The 19,978-nt window shown below is 37.8% G+C and overlaps 1 protein-coding gene across 9 annotated transcripts in view; it reads right to left on the reverse strand.

The window, feature by feature from the left end:
* The window catches only part of BPTF (bromodomain PHD finger transcription factor), a 148,124-nt gene that overhangs the window by 35,588 nt on the left and 92,558 nt on the right, over window positions 1–19,978 (reverse strand). For 5 of the 9 annotated variants that reach the window (XM_027625142.2, XM_027625148.2, XM_027625147.2 and 2 more), the window contains 10 exons: window positions 19,774–19,912; window positions 16,564–16,743; window positions 13,175–15,482; window positions 8,821–8,945; window positions 7,922–8,050; window positions 5,376–5,526; window positions 5,025–5,067; window positions 2,800–3,046; window positions 1,915–2,066; window positions 884–992 (listed from right to left, as the gene is read on the reverse strand). In XM_027625142.2, coding sequence (XP_027480943.1) covers window positions 884–992; window positions 1,915–2,066; window positions 2,800–3,046; window positions 5,025–5,067; window positions 5,376–5,526; window positions 7,922–8,050; window positions 8,821–8,945; window positions 13,175–15,482; window positions 16,564–16,743; window positions 19,774–19,912 — 3,583 coding nt within the window. Of the gene's footprint in view, window positions 1–883; window positions 993–1,914; window positions 2,067–2,282; window positions 2,445–2,799; window positions 3,047–4,943; window positions 5,068–5,375; window positions 5,527–7,921; window positions 8,051–8,820; window positions 8,946–13,174; window positions 15,483–16,563; window positions 16,744–19,773; window positions 19,913–19,978 lie in introns of all 9 variants that reach the window. The other 4 variants (XM_027625141.2, XM_027625144.2, XM_027625145.2 and 1 more) reach the window with 1 other exon arrangement.

The following is a 19,978-nucleotide window of genomic DNA, read 5'->3' on the forward strand; positions in this document are numbered from 1 at the left end:
TTCTGTTGATCCCTCCTTGATATCAAATAGTTTTTGCTTTAAACACTCCAATGAAATCTTATTTGGTTCTTTTTTTTTTGAAGATTTTATTTTTAAGTAATCTCTACACGTAACGTGGGGCTTGAACCCACAACTCCAAGATCAAGAGTCACATGCTCCACCAGCTAAGCCAGTCAGGCGCCCCTTATTTTGTTCTTAGAGATTCCAAACTGCATCTTCATTGCAAATTATCTTACTAATATTGAACAGAGCAAAAGTCAATGACTTTTACATTGTCTTAAAGATAATTTTTGTCCTCCCCACCCATACCCCATATCTCCCTTCTTACTTTCTATTTTTGGTCTTTATTTCATGTAGCTTTACCCATCTTTTTATTAACCTTTTGTGGTAACTCAACTTTAGATAGGTTTCTTATTACTGTACAGTTGAATTTTTTTTGTTCTATCTTTACAGGATTCAAATTTTAAATATGGGAACTTTAACCTATTCACGTTAACGAAGGGCTGTTAATGCCTTTGTAAGCTTTTTTTATGTTTTCTGTTTAAATCCTTCTTAGCTGTTTCCTTGACTTTGTCTTTTGCCACACAGACTGTTGTCTTTACTCATTCTCTTTACTCCAATGATTTGAATTAATATATATTCTATTTATTAGAGGTTTTTAAAAGATTTTTATTAAGCATGCTTGGATCTATTTTTCCCTTATTGGCAATGCCAGAAATGAAATAATATGAATGTACCCCAAAATGGATTAGAAATTTAGTATGCTTTGAAGTACGCATTCAAGTCGGTATTTTTTAGTATGTAGAGTAGCAAATACAGAGTATTACAGATTTCCCAGACTGGGTATTTAGATATAAAATGAAAATGCTGGAGGGATGACTACCTGGCTGTACCATCACAGGTGTTCGAATAATCGCCTTTCCTAGTGTTGACTGTTGGAGTGGTGTTCTAATCACCGTCATACCCGGGCGGATCTGAGGCCCTGTGATTACCTATAAATGACACAAAGGACAATGAATTAAATGTTTTTAAAAGACTAAAAGCATGATGGACTTAGAACACAGATCTTTAAACATTCTCTACTGATAAATAGGTCTACAGAAATGACAAAGGCTCTTGGACATGACATTTTAAATTACATCAAGCATCAGCTTAAAGATGGAATTCTGAGGGGAGAAAACTTAATTCAAATGAGATCATACGAAATTCCTTGTCACTGATACCAAGTACAGCTTTATAGACTAGAAGGAAGGGACAAGACTCAGTGAAGCTCTGTTCTATAACCACCATGGCTGCCCACAGGAAAATGTTGAGTCCTATGTTCCCTGAGGTCCAATACATATCTGTCACCCAAAGAATACAATAGTAAGATTAGAAACCCAATGTTCTTTCATGGTTTTAGAAGAGAGACTACAGAGCATATTAATTTTCAGTCTTATAATTAGGTTTAGAACATTTTCAATTCTATAAAACTTCAAACTTTTTCCATGATACTAGAGCCACAGAAATTACGTATCTAATATGTGTGCATATCAGCTGATAACAAACTAGTTGTAATGTCGTGGATTCTATTTTCGTTCTACTTCCAGTTGCACAGCAAGTTTCCCGGGGGGCTCCAGTGCTACCCATTGTTTCACATGGAGGAATTTTCTTTACAGAATCCTAGAAAGCATTAATTTGACTCATAACGTATACGAATATGCTATTAACTAAATGTTAAAAATTAACATTTTGCATGATTTATGCTTAGAAATATAAAAGATTTTTTAAAAAAAAATCAGTACTTCGTCACAGATGAAGTAAAAAGCAAAGGAGTATTAGAAGCTGGATTAATCCTGGAAGAGGCCGTTCTAAAAACTTCAACTTGGTCTGCTTAACACTTCAAAACAAAATAAGCCTGTAAAGAATTCTTACTTGTGAAGTGCTTGTGGTTCCTCCAGAGCCTGAGGTATTGGGCCTAATTGTGACTGTTGCTGTCCTGGGCTGGAATGAAGTAAAGGTCTGCTGACTTGTACCTGTACTTGATGGAATGATACCCAGGACTTTCTGCTGTACTTGAACAACACCTTAAAAAAAGATGAAGAAGTCATTAACAACTGCCCCTTTAATAAAAAGCAGCAGGTGTTGCTGGGTTTCTGAGGAGAAACTACGTGTGGCAGGGTTTTTAGTGGGCTACATAGAATGTGAGATCCGAGGACTGAAATCAGTGAAAAGGAAATGAAAAATAATGGCGACAGTATGATCTGGCAAATGTGAATTAAAACTCTTCACATTTCCCTTACCTCCTTGTGTTGCTGGCACATTTACAGCGACAATCTTGCTGTTTGCAGGAAGTGGCAGTTTGGTAATTACTTTTCCTGCCATAGTGACTGGACTGCCTGTAATTTGGAACGTCTGACCTGTGCTGGCAATGGTTGTAGCAGATGTGGCAGCTGTGCTGGTGGCTAATGGGGTATAAGACATTTAATAAGCTTTAGATTTAAAATAACCAGCAACGTAGTGACTTATAGGAAGGGCACCAATGCATGAAATGTGGCTCATTTTGTATTTTTAAGACAAACATTCCTCTCCACTCAAAGTAAGTGAACTATGTAAATGTTGAAAGTGAAATAATGTAAGAGTGGAGTTTCGCCAATGTTAATAATTATATTATTTGTAACAAACCAACTGTTGCAGCTTGTTTGCTCAATCAGCTGCAGAAAAAAAACAATTTTCTAAAGAAATGTTTCATTTCAGTAAAGGAATGAAATTTCTTTTCCCTGAATGAAAGTAATCTTTTCTTTAATAACAGTTATGTACCTGAATTTGACTGGCCTTGCTTAACCCACGTGGCAAAGGTCTGATGGAAGTTCTTGTTTTGCTGGAATGTTACTGTGGCTGGAGATCCAACTTTAGTAGTGAGAACCATTTTGGTTCCAGTTGTAACTGAGCCACTTATGGGGGCCACCATAACTTTTTGTGCTGGAGAAATGGTACTAGTTGTACTGTTTGGTGGGGAAGTGGTGGAAGCTGCAATTACTGTAGGCTTCTGCTGTTCCAATCGTTTCTAGAAAAGCCAGGGAGAGAACACATGAACCAAAAGAGTTCTAAATAAAAACAATACCATTCTGCAAGAAGTCCAGCCATAATTTCTCCAAATCTAACTGCATCAAACTTCTAAAATATTTCTGAAAATATGTCCATATAAATTTGCCCTTAATTTCCTGAAGAAGGCCATTATGTTATGACCCTAAACCAAGCTTTCAGACTGCAAATAAAAGAGACACGGGTAATCTCACTGGAGGCAGGAACACCTTGCTGCTCGGGGGCAGAATTTAGAGCACAGAGCAAATGATAGGAACTGTAAAAGTTTTCTGGTTTACTGTAATGTTAACTTATCCAATTATAAAAAACATGTCAATATTTAAATAATCACTATTCCAGTTGACAAACAGGTAAGCAAGCAAACTGAAAATCATAATAAAATATCTTTTCTAAACTTCTTATACTACTCAGTTCAAAATTTCTTACAGAAAAATATTTTAGACTATTTTATGCAGAGAGGTATAATCTGATCAGACTACAGGGTTTTTACAGACAATCTGAACATCTTGTATCATAGATTGCTAACATTTCCTGACCTTACCAACACGACAACGTAAGCTTCCACATGTAAGAACAAGAGGCAGCACTGATTTCAAACCTGGTGCAAATGCTTTATCATCATTATTTTATTTAATGCTCAGACCAACCCAATAAAGTTACTGGTATTGTAACTTAAAGATGACAAAACCGAGACTCAGAGAGACTGTGTAAATGCCCTGGACAGAGCTAGGTAATGGTGGGGCTGAGATGTGTACTAAGATAAAATTGTAATGCTGAACTATCTCCTGCCATTGGCAACTGCTCACCAGTGACATCACAATCTATGTAGGATTGCTTTTGTACATATCCTATACACCTGAATATAATGTGAGGTATTTTCCATAGTTTCTCATTCCTCAGAAGAAAAGGAGTTTAGTTTTGGATACTCAGAGATGTCATCTGACTGAAATCAGTTTTAAAAAGGTGCGGGAGGGGGAAAGACAAAGAAACTGAACACATATTTAGTAGTTATTTCCTGAGGGTATGCCTTCAAAATTGGAAATGTTGACTGTATTTGTAAATAAGCATCTTAAATAAATTTTTAAAAGTAAAACATCAGGTTTCACTATAGAGATGACAAAACACACCCATAAAATGAAAAACAAAACTAGTTAGTTTTTCTCTGAATGGACAGATAGACATGAAAAAACCCAAAAGTGTTATCTCCAACTTTGATGTAAGGGAAGGCAATGACCTACAGTACACCAAAGTAAAAGATGCATAAAAATTTATGCATAAGGAATGTTTTATAAAACATGAGAGGAAAAAAACAGTTTGAAATGAGTATTTTGGTTGATATAATATGTAATTTTTAAATACTTACATGTAACTAAGTTAGTGATATTGTAAGTAGACCTTTATTGATTTCACCTATATCCTAAAAAGTTTTATAACCTTTATACTATTTTCTCAAGAGAAAAAAGTGGGACTCATCCTTTACGTGAGCCCCTAATATTCAGGCACATACAGTACATTATTTATAGTGTAGAAATGCAAAGAAACCATCAGTAGCTTTATGATCCTCAATTATAACAAACTCTTAAGAGTTTTAGTACAACTTGCTTTTTCATGGCCTACAGAGATATTACAGATTGGAACTTGGTAGGAAAACATTATCTTTGAAAATTACCCACAAACACCTCAAGCTAATGGAACACTGTGTGCCAACGATATTTCAGTAACAACAAACACTTACCCATTGAATTCTAGAGATAATAAATAAAACCACATGAATATATCGTTATTGTGCTTTTGGTGTGCATGAATTTGGCTAAAAATGTCAATTCGCTGCCAGGTGGGACTAGTACCAACTCCCCCACCTGCTGGACAGCCAAGCGCTGCTGTTTGAGGTGAGCCTCCATGTGGGCCTTGAAGTCCTCTGCCTTCTTCTGTTCACTAACCTTAGCCTGTTGCTCAACTGCTTGTGCCTTTTCTTTCTCCACTCTGCAGGGGGGGGAGAAAGGAGGAATTTTATCAGAAAGTACACTAATTAGACAACTGGTACCAAATATTAAGTGAAATCTGGTCGGCTTTCATATTATAAAAAGATATAAAATTATTTCTGCTTAAAAAGAAACAATAAATGTAAGATAGTTAGAAACTGACAAATGGTAAAACACATTAAAATTAGAAACAGGACTTTAACAAATGATCTATAGCTAGCACTTAAAATCAAGAGGTGAAATAAAATTAACTAGGATATACTGAAATTAAGCTTCAAATATCCGATTACATGTAAACCACTTCCTTACCTTTCAGCAAACGCCCTGATCTCCCATAATTCCAATTCTTCCTCTGCTACCCAAGTTTCGATAATAACAGGGCCAGTTTGCTTGGGCGTTTCTGGTCTCTTTGGCCGTAATGCACTTGATCGAAGGCCTTTCCTCTGAGGTGTAGGTGTTTCTTGGGAAAAGAAATCAGAGCATTTTAAGCAAATATAGCTTCTAAAATTACAATACTTCTGGCATCTCCTCTTAGATCATGAAAAACAGGAGTTGGCAAACTTTTTCTTAAAGGGCCAGATGGTAAATACTTTATACTACGCAGGCCAGATGGTCTCTGTTACAACTATTCAGCTGTGCCTCTGTATCATGAAAAGAGCCAGAAACAATACATAAGTGAGTATGTATGGCTGTGTTCCAATCAAACTTTATTAACAAAACCAGGTGGTGGGTTAAAGCTCATGGGCCAGGTTTGCGGGCCCCTGATATAAAAGGCCTATAAGCCTTTACCCAGCCTGTTCCATCTGCCTGTAACACTATTCGTAGGCTCTGTCCCCCTCACTTGACTAACGTCTATTTATCCTTCAGACACTGACATGGATACATGTCCTTCAAGAAGCCTAGCGTATTCTTCCCACACAGTTGGGCTGGGTGTCCTTGGCATGTACTATTCTGGCAATGTGTATTTTCCATCACAGCACTGAGAAGGGGGATTTGAAAGTTGCCCACGTAAAGAAGGGATCTGAAACTATTAAGCAGAGGTAAAATCTCCTAATGGCAAGATTTTAAAACTAAAAAGTAGGAAGAGGCCAGCATTGAACCATCCCATTTGTTCAGGGAACAGGGAAGCAGTTGAAGAAAACAGAAACAGCAGTAGGACCTAGGTTATCCAAAGTGGTAAGAGGCAAAGAAATGCGATCCAAGGAGATTGCAGTGATCTGAAAGCTCTGGGGCCAAGACTGAAGATGGGTCAGAAACCGCTTGTTCCAATCTGTTTCTCTGCCCATCAACTGAGCTGTCTCAGTTCCACAACAACCCTGTTTTAATTATGCTAATTTTCATCCTCTACTAGGACAGTATCCCCTTATTGAAGTTCTTTTTTGAAAAATCTATTCTCATTTATTCTGCAAGAAGAACTTTTGAATTAATTCAATCGATTTCAAAATGTAAACTGTATACATTTGGGGACAATTAGCTTCTATTATTAAACAGCACGTTTCTTTTTTTTTAAATATTTTATTTATTTATTTGAGAGAGAGAATGAGATAGAGAGAGCATGAGACGGGGGAGGGTCAGAGGGAGAAGCAGACTCCCCGCTCAGCAGGGAGCCCGATGCAGGATCGATCCCGGGACTCCAGGATCATGACCTGAGCCAAAGGCAGTCGCTTTACCAACTGAGCCACCCAGGCACCCAAACAGCACGTTTCTAAGGACAGCATTCTCTTTTTACCCATTTCATAAAAGATTTCCCCCTAAATGTTTTTATTGCACATATGAAATAAAATTATTGATTTTAAACTCTATCTCTTGAATCTGGTCACCTCACTGAACTCTTTTTAGCATTAATGGTTTTGATTCTCATGGTACAGAAGTGTAATACTATAACCTTTTCTTTGCTTCTGTGAGAATAGGGGCTGAATCCCATTCTTCCATGTATTTGCTGTCTAGTGCTTATCATGTAGTTGTTCTATAAATGTTTACTGAATCACTCTTTATGCCTCTTAGATTATTTCTACCCTGAGAACTCAAGTATTTCACAACAGCTTTAGCCCTTGAATCAAGAGATGGTCAGTGACCACTTATGTGTCATATTCTGCAGCAGGTGTCAGGACAACAAACTAGACAGACTCAGTAGTTGCCCTCTTGGAGCTGATGGTCTGGTGTCAATCACTGCTCCATAGTTTAATTATAAGAGGTATTATTATTTTTTAAGACTTACTTATTCTGAGAGAGAGAGAGCTCACACGCACGCACGAGTACAAGCAGGTGGAGGGGCAGAGGGAGAGAATCTTTCAAGCACACTTCCTGCTGAGCTAGAGCCTGACATGGGGCTCGATCCCACAACCCATGAGACTGTGACCTGAGCCAAAACCAAGTCAGACACTCAACCAACTGAGCCACCCAGGTGCCCCGTAAGAGGTATTATTATACTTCTCTGTACCCTCCCCGTGCTTGGAACAATGCCTATAGATATGTGTGTCTAGTGAAATCCTATTAGGGTTTATTACTTAAATATCATTTTAAAAAATATAATAGATTGTAATGAAAAGATCTCTTTTTCAAAAGTGGAATAAAGAGTTAAGGAAACAATTATAATCAAATTTTTTTAAAAGATTTTATTTGTCAGAGAGAGAGCACAAGCAGGGGGAGCAGCAGGCAGAGAGAGAAGTGGGCTCCCCACTGAGCAGGGAGCCCGATGCGGGGCTCGATCCCAGAACCCTGGGATCATGACCTGAGCTGAAGGCAGACACTTAACTGACTGAGCCACCCAGGTGTCCCTATAATCAAATTTTAATTCGTAAAAGATGTGGTTAATAGGTCAATAACAAAAGAACAGAATTCTTTGTATTCCTTACCTTTTGGTGCTTCTGGAACTCCAATGGGGCAAATGATTTTCCGGATACAATATTCAGATCGAATGCCATAAGGACCAACATCTCGCCTTTTAATTATCTCTGTTGTTGTGATTTCAGTTTCAGATGTTTCTATGGTGATTTAATCCACATAATATTAAGAACCACCTAAAATATTCAGAGACTAAAAAGGTACAACATCTGGTGCTTTAAGAAGGAGACACACGTGGATTAAACTTTTGAAAAAAATTAATTAATGACTTTAGGACCACTGCTAGAGTGCAATAATACTGATTTTCTTCCTCACTGAAAGTTTCTAAACTGAGCAAAATGCTATTTGGGGGCAGCTTGGTTTCTGGTGGCAAAACAGTCAAAATAATAAGAGTAGAAAGAAGCAGCAAGCATAGGGTTCCAGATGTCCCAGTTTAAATGACTTATATTCTACAATAATAAAGATCTTTTTTTAAAAAAGATTTATTTTTTGAGAGTGAGCATGGGGGGTTGTGGGGTTTGGAGGTGGGGTGGGGAGGGAGAGACAGAATCTCAAGCAGATTCTCTGCTTGAGCATGGAGCCCAAGGCAGGGCTCAAGCTCACAACCCCAAGATCATGACCTGAGCCAAAATCAAGAGTCAGACGCTTACCCGACTGAGCCACCCAGGCGCCCCACAAAGATCCTTTAAAAAATTCAGACTGGTTCACACGTAACTGACTCACCTTATAATCTGACCCCCCCTTCCCTGCCCCCAGGATCTTACAGCATGTGCTGCCCAACTTTAGCAAAGCTGTATTTTTATACATAAGTGTTATATTTTAATAAATAACAGAAATGCTTAAAATTAAGTGAACTGTCAAGTGATTTTTTTCTCTTTTCAACTTAAACTAGAAAATGGGAAACCCTTACCTGTCCGTGTAGTCCCTCCTCCCGGAGGAGCCTTGGCCGCCATGTCATCCCATCTCAGGCTTGCCCACAGTAACCGTAACATAAGGCTCACTCCAGCTAGGGACTTTACAGTCTGAAGTCTGTACCTGAAAGAAAAACCCAAGAAAAACTACGTATGTATTGTGTAGTACACACGCACGCACGCGCGCACACACATTCTATTATTAAACCAAAGGGCTGTATCTTGTCTTCATTATGATTTTAATAATTATAATACGATTTTGTAAGCACTGTGGCTATTATACATCCCTTAATAACTTTTTTGTTCCTAGGCATAACATGCATCTAACAACTTAAAAAGGGTCTGTAGTCGCTTCAAATACCATATAAATTTGTAAAATGAGCATGTTTCATTTTAAGACTGACATGGCAAGAATTTATGAAGATTTTATACATTTAGCCTAATTCCAAAATATGTGTTAGAGAAATTACAAAGAAGAACAAATATAGAGAAATAACTGTGTCACTAAAGATGATAAAGGTTTTGAAGGATAAAATCTTAATTAACTGATTGATTTGTGCTGAAACAAACTGCAATTGTTTAAATTTTCTCAAAACACAATACAGAAAAAAAAAAAGACCCCCCCCCCCCCACAACAAATCCAATCCAAGGCCTTTCCAAATGGACAGAAATTTTGTATCCAAATGGTGGTTCTGCAAAACATGAACTACTGGACGCTGAATACCTGCTAATACTAATAAACACTAACCACATTAGAATAATAGTTGTAGGATTCTACAATATAATCAGTAATAAAAAAGGACAATATTAGATTAGTTACTGATCAGGAGACAAAGGAATCTCTGTATTCGGGTTTTTTTCTAAGCATTGGATGCAGTTATTGAACATTTTAGATACTCTTTTAAAAATAATATTAAAGATATATTTCAGAATGAATTTACAACTGCAATGAATATTATGTCCTGAGATGGAACTAACCATAAAATACTGTAAAGCAGCCCTAGGGTATCAATTCTCTATTAGTGTGGTCTTTGTGTAATTAAACTCTGTTGACATTTCCATGTACTTAAATAAATATCCTGATTAACTGCAGTATACAGAAAAATCTCTAAAACTAAAATAATTTCCTCCTCTAAGAGGTAGAAGGTAAACCTTAAGACAATTTGTATTTGAGAAGCAATGCTTTCTATTCTAAACATTAAGCTGGGAAAATGAACAATGTGAGAAAGGGAAACACTCCAACCAAAAAGTTGCAGCAGCTTCTTAAATTCCCATCTCCGCCTGTGACACCAGGATTTCCTTTGCTGTGCTGTCGCCCTGTGAATCCTCTGACCTGGACAGAACAATTCTTAAATGGGAGGGTGAATGTTATCCAGTGCAGGGATGTCCTGAGAAGGGGGTGGAAAGTACATGTCACTTTCAGACCACACCCTATAGAAATGCACAGGGAACTCTGGACGCCAAATGGTTTGTATGTGGGAAGAGAAATGTTTCTCATTCTCTCTCTTCTTCCTCGGATTACTCTCTACAACTTCAATGCATCTCTATATTTTGCAATGGAAACACCACAGCAGGGGCACACACCAAAAGCCTGTTCATCCATGTATTCATTCAAAAAATACTTGAGTGCCTTCTATGTGTGTTAGACTAACTGAAAGGAGCTGGAGACAGGGAAATAAATCATAATCTGTTCTCATATCCTCAGGGCTGCTCAGTGCAAGGGGCCCCTGACTCGGCTCTGGGATGGGGAGCAGAGCTTAGCTTGAGTCTCAAAGGACAAAGATGCGGAGGTGGCTACACCAGGGGCAAGGGGCACACATATGCTCAGGAGGAAAGAGTACAACAGCACACTCTTCTTCCCAGAAACCACATCTGGTGTGCTCTGACTGGAGGGAAGGGGTGTGGAAGCGCAGCAAGAGATGAAGCCGGCATGAGAGAGGACTGCAGAGTCCAAATGTGCTGCACCAAATGGGAGGACAAAAGAAGAGCCTTGAAGGTGAGCAGTATGAAGGCTTCTGAAACGCATCCAGTATAGGATGGGTTGTAAAGGGAAGTACTTCTCACAGACATGGCATGGCGCACAGGTGACGAGCTTCCCCCCCCACCCCCCCGCCCCCCCCCCCCCCGCCACAACCCCCCAGCCCTGCAGTTGTAGTTAATACTCTGAAGGCTGCTCAGCTCAGTCAGAACATTCACAGAATAGATCTGCCTTTTGGGAGAATCGTTTGGGCAGCACTGTGGAGGCAACTACTGGTTCCAAGTGATAATGAAACACAGAATCGGGGCCCGGGAAAAAGGAAGTAAGAGAATGGACAGTGTGGAGGAAAAAAAGAGGCCTAATGAGTTGACAAGACAAGTTTCGCTTTTCACTACTGCTCAGCCTTAACATTAATAAAGATCAAACATGTACCTCTTGGCATTCTTGGCTTCTACTCTAAGCATCAGACATATTTTATTCAAGTGTGAATATAAAAATGCATTTCACATGCATGGTTTTTACAGCAATACACTTTTTAAAAATGCATTCTAAAGTCAAGAATATTTTACATATTTACCCATGCCTCTTTTAGATACAAGGGATTCTGTTTCCCTCAACTTCGGCAAATTAAGACGTTAGCACATATTTGACGTCAATATCTGTTTAAAATATACAGGAAGGCATTTCCTTCCATTAAAAAATGAGAAATTAACTAAACAGATACCAATTGTGCCCACAGTGCATATTAAAACATACACGAGTCTCCTGAAACCCAGCCGTGCAGAAAAGGGCCCTGGGCAACACTTGATCGGAACTGGTTCAGAGAAAAGTGCTTCCCAGTTGAGCCTACCTTCCACTTCAGAAAAGAAAAGAGCAGAAAGGTCGGCCTCCACAACTGCCAGGTCATTTTAATTAAAGTATTTGTACATAGTAACTTTTCCAGTGGGAAAGAAGTTACCTGCAGGACAGTCAAGGATACATTTTGGGACCGCTCTCAATGAAGAAAGCAGAAAAGTGCAGAGTAATCCTATAAATCCATGAACTGTAATGAAGAGTTCCTTGATTCCCTGCAGGATTCTGCAAATCCTTCATTGCAGGCCCTGCAGAGAAATTGTACTTTTCAGCTGTCTCTATTGAATGTGTAATGGAGTGATGATATTTTAATTCAAATCAAAAGATGAGTTATAAAAACCTTGGTCAAACCAACTATGACTGGTCATATTAATAAGTTAATTCCTTTAGAGAGAGTACTCATTTACACCTTTTGTTTTATAATACTAATTATAATATAAAAGAAACAAAAAAAAAAGGTATGGTTTTAACTTAAAGAAACTGGAACCATAATACAGACATACAGAAATGAAGCCTAGAGTGCAATGGAGCTGGCTCAGTCACCTGCTAAAATAACTTCAGGTTCCTATCAAACTCTAGCAGCAATAAGACTGTTCCTGACTTCCAAGCCTGCCCCACAGAGACTCTCGTGTTTTCAGTGTTTATGTTCCATCCTTTCCAGTTGTGAGGGTGAAAAGATAAAAAGACAGGGACATGAAAAAGCACAAAGGACAGATGTGTGAGAGGTGACACAGCCGTACCGGACTGGGCTTTAGGGACACCGGGCACTATTCCTAACTCTGTCCCTCTGTGGCCAGAGGTAAATTATTACACATCTCCAGAAGATAAGAATTTCTAAGATCCTTTCCCAATATAAAACTACACGATCTGACAACTGCCAACACTACGTACTTATGACTCATCCCCAAAGCTTAATGCCCAGAAAATTTTAAATTAAGACTATTTCTGGGTTTAAAAAAATCCCTAAGGAACCTGAGACTATCTCTTCTCACATATATAACAAAGAACTCCAAAACAAATGTTTACCATGCAAATAAATTACATTAGGAAGATTTCCACATTATGATGAACTTTGTGTGCTTCCCAGGCATGTTTCCTATGTCTTTATGTTTCTATGAATTACCTAATAGAAATAAAATACAAACATTCCAGAGAGTTGATTATCCAAGTCTGCAATTCTCTCATTCCCAAGGCAAACACATGGCAATAACTTGGAAAGTTAAACCACAAAAACAACTATGTTTGACACGTTTCTTCTGTCTTGTGAAAAGTAAAACTGAATTTCATTTTAAAGAATTCCCTCCCATTTTTTCAGTCTTTTATTAACATTTTTCCCTAAGAAACTTGAGTACCTCCCAGCTGGCCAAATTCAAGATTCTCTGTATCTTATTTCCGCTGCTAACTTGGCCCATTAAACTTCTGCTTTCCTGTCGCATCTCTTATTATCTCATTTTTTCTGTAAAAAATGAGATATGCTTATCAGATAATGCTTGTAAGACTTTCTCCCTTGCCCAAATACATACCTCCAAGTGATACCAAAGGTTGGTCGAGGAGAAGGATATGGCCATATATCCAAGGCAGGTTTTGCATTGTAATTAAAATAAGGGACTTCTCGGATTCCTCCTTTTCTGGCCAACTTTTTTAAGTCATCATTAGGCAAGACAAATATGCTCTTCTTGCTGCTCTTGGTGATAAACTTTCTATAGGATGGCAGAGCTGTACCTGAACGAGTCTTCTTGGGTCTTGAAAATTTCATGAGTTTCACTTTGTCTCTTGTGGAATATTCTTTGCTCACGGTCATCGATGTCACCAGAGTGCCCCCTGCAGTGGTCAGCGAGTCTGTCACTGTTGTGGTGACCACCGTTTTGCTCTGCTCCTTCACAGAGATGATGTCCACACTGCTGCCTGTGGCGGGTGTGGAAAGCTTTGTTACTGTTGTAGTGGTGGTTGTGACAGTGGATTTGGCACAGTTTTCTGTGGAAGAGACCACAGTCTGCTTATCACCTTTTGCTACTTTGATTACAGTTTTTGATTCTGTGGCCACTGTGGATGTCATGGTGGTGACTTCTGTGATGACTGTTTTTCTCTTGGACTCTCCATTGACATTTTCATCTTTGTGGGCGGGCAGACCATTTTCATCAACAAAATCATTACTGAGGTTAGATTCCTCTCCAGAAGGAACAGGTGAGGGAGTAACTTTCTTAACTTCAGAGGTTTCAATTTCCATATCTTCTACCTGATTCGCTGAACTGCTTTCTGGACAAGACAGTGGAGGCATGGCAGCGTGTGCACTCTCAGGCTCTCTGGTTGACGGCACGGTCTCTAGGCCATCTTGGTAGTCGCCTTCAGCATCTGAAGATCTCAGTAAAGATGACTTTATTTCCAAGTTGTTTTTTTCATTAAAATCTTCCATGATGACATCACCGTTCATGAATGGCTTTACAGCAGATTCTTTAGCAGTCAAAGACTTAATATCATTTTCAGGGATTATCTTATTTATATTATTAAGCTTTGGTTCAATGTCACCACTTACTACTTTACCCTCAGAGATTTCCTTCAAGCATTCCCCTTTTAAATATGACTTGGGTTTATTATCTTTTCCATTTATTTGAAAGGTACTTGCTTTCTGTCCTTTCTTTTCAGACTCTCGATTTTCATTATTCTTTTTGTCAGTGCTACTTTTTAGATTGACTTGATCAATACATTTATTAACTGATCTCTCTAATTTCTGTTCTTGACTTGGCTTTCTACCATTTGCTTCAGTTACCTTACCCTGTGGTCTTTTATCATAGTTTCCAGTGGACTTATCTGGAACAAACTCCCGTTTCAATGGTTCCAAGCCTTCGATACCTTGTTCTTGAGTTATGAACTGCTCGGAAAGACTTTCATTGCTATTCTGAACAATCATATCTTCTTCACTGCTGTCCTGAACAGACATAGTATCAGAACTATTTTCCAAAGTGCTGTTATATTCAGAGACACAACCTAGTTTTCCTTCAAAGTCCACTGCTTTTGACAGAGACGGGAGATCTCTATCATCGGTACTTTTAGGTACCGATGGAAGTGAAGGGCTCTGGGAAGGAGAAACAATGGTGTCATTATCCTCCTGTATGAGTGGTTTTTTGTTCTTATAGATCAAAGTACCAATTTCATCTGCACTGGCTGGTTTGGAGTCACCAATGAGAAAGTCACTTCCTCTTGTTTTAATCTTAACAGGTTCCTGGCCTTGACTGGTAGGTTCAGAGAGACTCTCATCTATGGCATTTCCAACAGAATTTTGTTTCTGACAGTTTGTCTCTGGACTCTGAAAGGAGACGTCATCTAACATTTGATCTTTTGGATAAAGACTGTCTGTTGTATGATCAGGATCACCGATTCCAAGAATTGAGGAATCGCTTTGTGAACATCCCCGAATCACATCTTCAGATTTACCATTACTTGCATTAGGGCTTTGTTCTTGTCTAAGTGAGTCACTTTGACACCCTTCTTTTGCTTTCGTTGTTACTGGTGACTCAGAAAGGCTTTTCAAAGAACTTGTAGAGGTCTTTCCTATACCCTTAATTCCACCCTCCAACTTCATTTTCTCGAGGCGCTGTTTTTCTTCCAGTGTAAACTGTTTAATTCTCCTTTCAAGAAGTCCATCTAGTTTGGATGACTTAATTTTCTTTTTATAACTAGTCCTTAGATGGAAGCCCTCACTGACATTAACCACATCTACTTGAGAACCTTCCTGACAGTTAATACGTGGCTCTGTTTTCACATCATCATCTATCTCCATTGGTTCTTCCTTAAAGGGTTTCTCATTGTCAGAATCTAAAATTTCTTGTACATCTGTGAAACAAAGACATTTATATAAGTGTAACTTTTAGTCTCAAATGTGGAATTAACAATATTTTATTTTAGAAACTACCAATGTTTATTTTCACTCAAGAGCTTCAATATAAATATATATTTGAAAGCTCCTGATACATGATTAAGATAGATCAATGGACAGGGCTAAACTTTATAAAAGGTTTAAAAACATCTAGTAAATATTTAAATATTCTGATTCTTAGTATCTGAAATTGGAATGTCACAATGTAAAACTACTTAGCACGTGACAGTTAGCCCATACACCAGTACCTTCATGGAAGATTTTGTATAGACTATTCTGTAGTCATAAAATATCTTGGGGCTCATACATTATCTAGCTTATCGAGTTTTTAAAAAATGACTTTTCACAAAAGACAGTATAAGCTCCTCAGAAGGTTGGACACAGAGTTATTAGCTCATGACCCAGTAATTCCACTACTAGGTATTTACCCAAGAGCGATGAAAGCATATGTCCATATAAGAACTTGTAAACAAATGTCCTTATCAGTATTCATAACAGCCAAAAAGTGGAAATAACCCAAATGTCCATCAATAGACGAATGGATAAACAAAATGTGGCACATCTATACAATGGACTATTATTCAGAAATAAAAAGGAATGACAAAATGCTGACACATGCTACAACATGGATGAACCTTGGAAACATTACGCCAAGTCAAAGAAGCCAGTCACAAAGGACCATATATTACATGATTCCATTTATACAGAATGTCCAAAATTGGGCAAACCCATAGACACAGAAAGTAGGCTGGGGTGATTTAGGGAGGACTGGAGACTGACTGCTAATGAGTATGAGGTTTACTTCTGGGGTGATGAATATGTTCTAAAATTGATTGTGGTGGTAGGTGAACAGCTCTGTGAAATACTAAAAAACCACTGAACTGTACACTTTAAATGGGTAAGTTATATAGCAAATGAGTTATGATTCAATAAAGGTGCCATCAAAGAAAGATAAGGCAGTACCTTTTCTGCTGTGTGAACCAGATCCAATGCAATCTTATCACCCCCAGGCTGCCCTTCACACCTGACTCTCCTTACCTTGGTCCTTCTTCTCAGTAATCTTGGAAACGTCCATTTCACTTTGGTCTGCTCCTTTGGCAGCATCTGAATCTTTTACCTCGGCTTTCTCAGAATCAGGCTCTGTTTTTATTTTTTTTGGACTCCGTGGACTTTTTCTTCTATCTGACTCATCCATATTTTCATCCATATTATTTTTGGCTAAAAAGAATTGAATATATATACAATTATGGGTAGTCTGATTATCAGCAATTTACTTTAATAATAATGTAGTTTAGTGGAAATTATCAAGTAATTTCCAGCAATTTATACCATTGATTTTTATTAAAAACAAACACAAAAATTGAAGATAGTATATACTTTCCTAATATGCTCAGCTGACCTAAAGCATAAAAGGAATGAGTGCATTTTAGATGTTCTTCAGGATCCTTCACATATGAGATTATTTCATCAGCTCAATGACTCCACAAAGTCTACATCAGTGTTTCTAACATACTTTGTGTTAAAGAATCACATTAGAAGGATAAATACTTAAGTATTTTTCACCCAGAGTCCATGGGTAGACTTCAAGGCTATCCAAGAGCCAGTGAAATTAATTACAAAAGTTTGTTTACGGACTTTTTCTGGGTAGGGAATCATAGCATTTATCACAGAATAAATGAGACTTCAGAGAAATAACCAAATGCAATGTTTGGCCTTGTCTGGACCTGACTTACTGCCAACAGTAAAATGTCATCTCTGGCACAACTGGGGTAACTGGAATAGGAACTGAGACTCTCAAGATGGATGTGTTAAATATTGTTAGTCTGTTGAGCGGGTAATGTCATTATGGTTATGGAATGTCCACTCCATAAGAGATATATACTGAACTGGTAAATAACATGATTTCTGGAATTTGCTCTAAATACATGGGGAAAAAAAAAAAAAACTCCAGGAAAAAAAGTAGGCGATGACAACTAACAGGAGAGTGACAGAAGCTGAATGGTGGCTGCATGGGAGTTCATTATTTTATTCTCTTTTACTTTCGTGGTAAAGTTGTAGTTTCAAACTTTCCATAAGAAAAAAACAAAAAACAAAAAACAAGCCCATGATACAGAACTATTGTCCAGATGAATTTTCTTGGGCCTTACAGGCATTTTCTATTTTTTATTTTCTCCTTCACTTGATGCCAAATATCCCAAGGACTTAGAACCATGTACCTACTTCTTATTTAAATAAATGACTTTTTCCAGAAAGATCTGGCTGAGGGAAGGGCAAAGAGTGCAAAAAACAAACTTGGTATCTGTCAAGACAGTAGGATATTGCTGAAAGAAGAAAAAAATCATAGAAAACGGTGACAGGATATGTCTGGACCCCCAGGTATCTAAAGGACAAAAACTAAACTGAGACTCTCCTTATTCAGTGCTTCTTTAAGTTATTTCAGAATAACTGGGCAATATGTTTTCAATGATTTCAAGTTGCTCAAAGAGAACTTTATATGATGGCAGTAACCCCACTTAAAAGCTTTAATAACCCGGATACTTAAAAGAGACAATTATAAAATATTTGGGGGATTTCCTCTCCATAAAGGTCTTCTTGACATACAGACTATTAATATCCTTTGTTAATCCTTGCACATCAATACCTTTATTGACACTTATAAACTAATATGCAAAACAAATGCATCCAGTCTGAGTTAGAATGGAGGTTAGGGATAAGGAGACAGCAGTCAAACAAGTCGAACATTCTAGTCTTCTGATGCTAAGTCAAGGTTCCCTGAACTGCATTTCTGTTTTCTCCAACACATCTGTGCCTCTATCATATGATTGGACTAGATTAGCCATTATTATAAGGACCAGCAGTTCTGAGATTATAAATTGGTGGTTACTAAGGCCTTCGTATTGTGCAGTTAAATTAAGCTAACAATGTGCACTGCTACCACTAAGAGGAAAGGCTCAAAAGATGCCGGAAAACCAACTTGGTACCTGACTGGATAAAGGCCCGGCATTTGGCCATTAGAAACCGTATGCTAAGGAAAGTGGATATAAGATAAATCTACAAAAGCCTAAATATTTTGCTTATTGATAATCTGGATTTTACTACACAAGACAAACCAGGTCAGACACAACTAAACAAAAACTCCTTATAATTCTAAGTGCTACGTGGGTAACTGGAGCAACAAAATGGCAATAAAAAAAATGTTAATATTTTAGAATTTATTATAAAAGGGCATTTAGCTTGAATATAATCAGATCATAATAGAATTTAATACTGAATAGTTCTTTTTGGCAAACAGAAATATTCACTGAGCATCTATTATGTGCAAGACACTCCCAGTCCCTATAAGTTCCAGTGAACCTTATGAAATACATATTTTTTTTGTTAAAGGGTAATCCAAAATGATAACTTGACCACATTAATGGTTTCAAATATCTAACCAGTCCAGGATTCACCAGAACCATTCACAAGGAAGTCAAATTAGTTAGCTATGTATTACAGTACTCACTGCAGCAAAGGCTTCACAGGAGAGAACACATCACACCATACATTAGCAAATTACACTGCACAGTGAGCAGAACTGCTTTTGAAAACTGCTCAGGTAACAAAAGAGAGATGGCAAATGTAGTGTGCAAAAAGGACAGTAGGAACGAGGAGACATGGATTCCAGTCAGGGCTCTATCCCTCTCTCTCTAGGTGACCTGTACATAACTTTACATCTTCATGAAATAATCTGCTCATGGAATGTGAGATTCAAAACAGATGGTCTCTTAATAGGGCAGTTCCCCTCTAGAGTTCTGTGATTCTAAATACTAAAAGTTGTTAGAGAATAGCACAAATTGAGTTAATACCTCCCTCATTTATGTGGTAGTGTTACAGAAGTCTCTATCACTTCCTTTCTGGCTTTGTTATGCGCTATGACGTTGAGGTTACCAGATAGGTGCCTCCTTAAGAAGTAAGGTAATACTGAATTTAAGATTTTAGAAAAACAATTAGGTGGCTGAGGCCTTTTTTCTTTTTCTAGTAAGTTCTATCTTCTTTAACTGAAATCCTAGATAATGAAAATCCTGAGAATAAAGGTAATTTAAAGTATTTTAGAGTTTATTATTAATAAGCTACATTGGCAGTTTTGCATGTTCAATTAAAAATTCCAGAAAAACACTTTTATCCAAAATATGGACAATGTACTACAAATTTATAATAAATAGTACAAAATCAGAAACTATAACACAAAATATAACTTCAATTACTTACTTCCTTCTAATGACTTTCTGTAATTCACATTAGTATTGCCTGGCAATTTAGGAACAAACCGATAAACGTGAGTTTTACTAATCCAGCTCCAACCACCATATCCTGTTACTCTGTATTCCTCTCCTTTTTGTTTCCAAACCTGGTGTAAATGAAAACATTCTGATTAAAAGAGAATGAGAAAGCTTTTACAAAGCACATCTTGTTT

This window comes from Zalophus californianus, chromosome 16 (assembly GCF_009762305.2).
Source record: "Zalophus californianus isolate mZalCal1 chromosome 16, mZalCal1.pri.v2, whole genome shotgun sequence".
In the NCBI taxonomy this organism is placed as follows: domain Eukaryota; kingdom Metazoa; phylum Chordata; class Mammalia; order Carnivora; family Otariidae; genus Zalophus; species Zalophus californianus.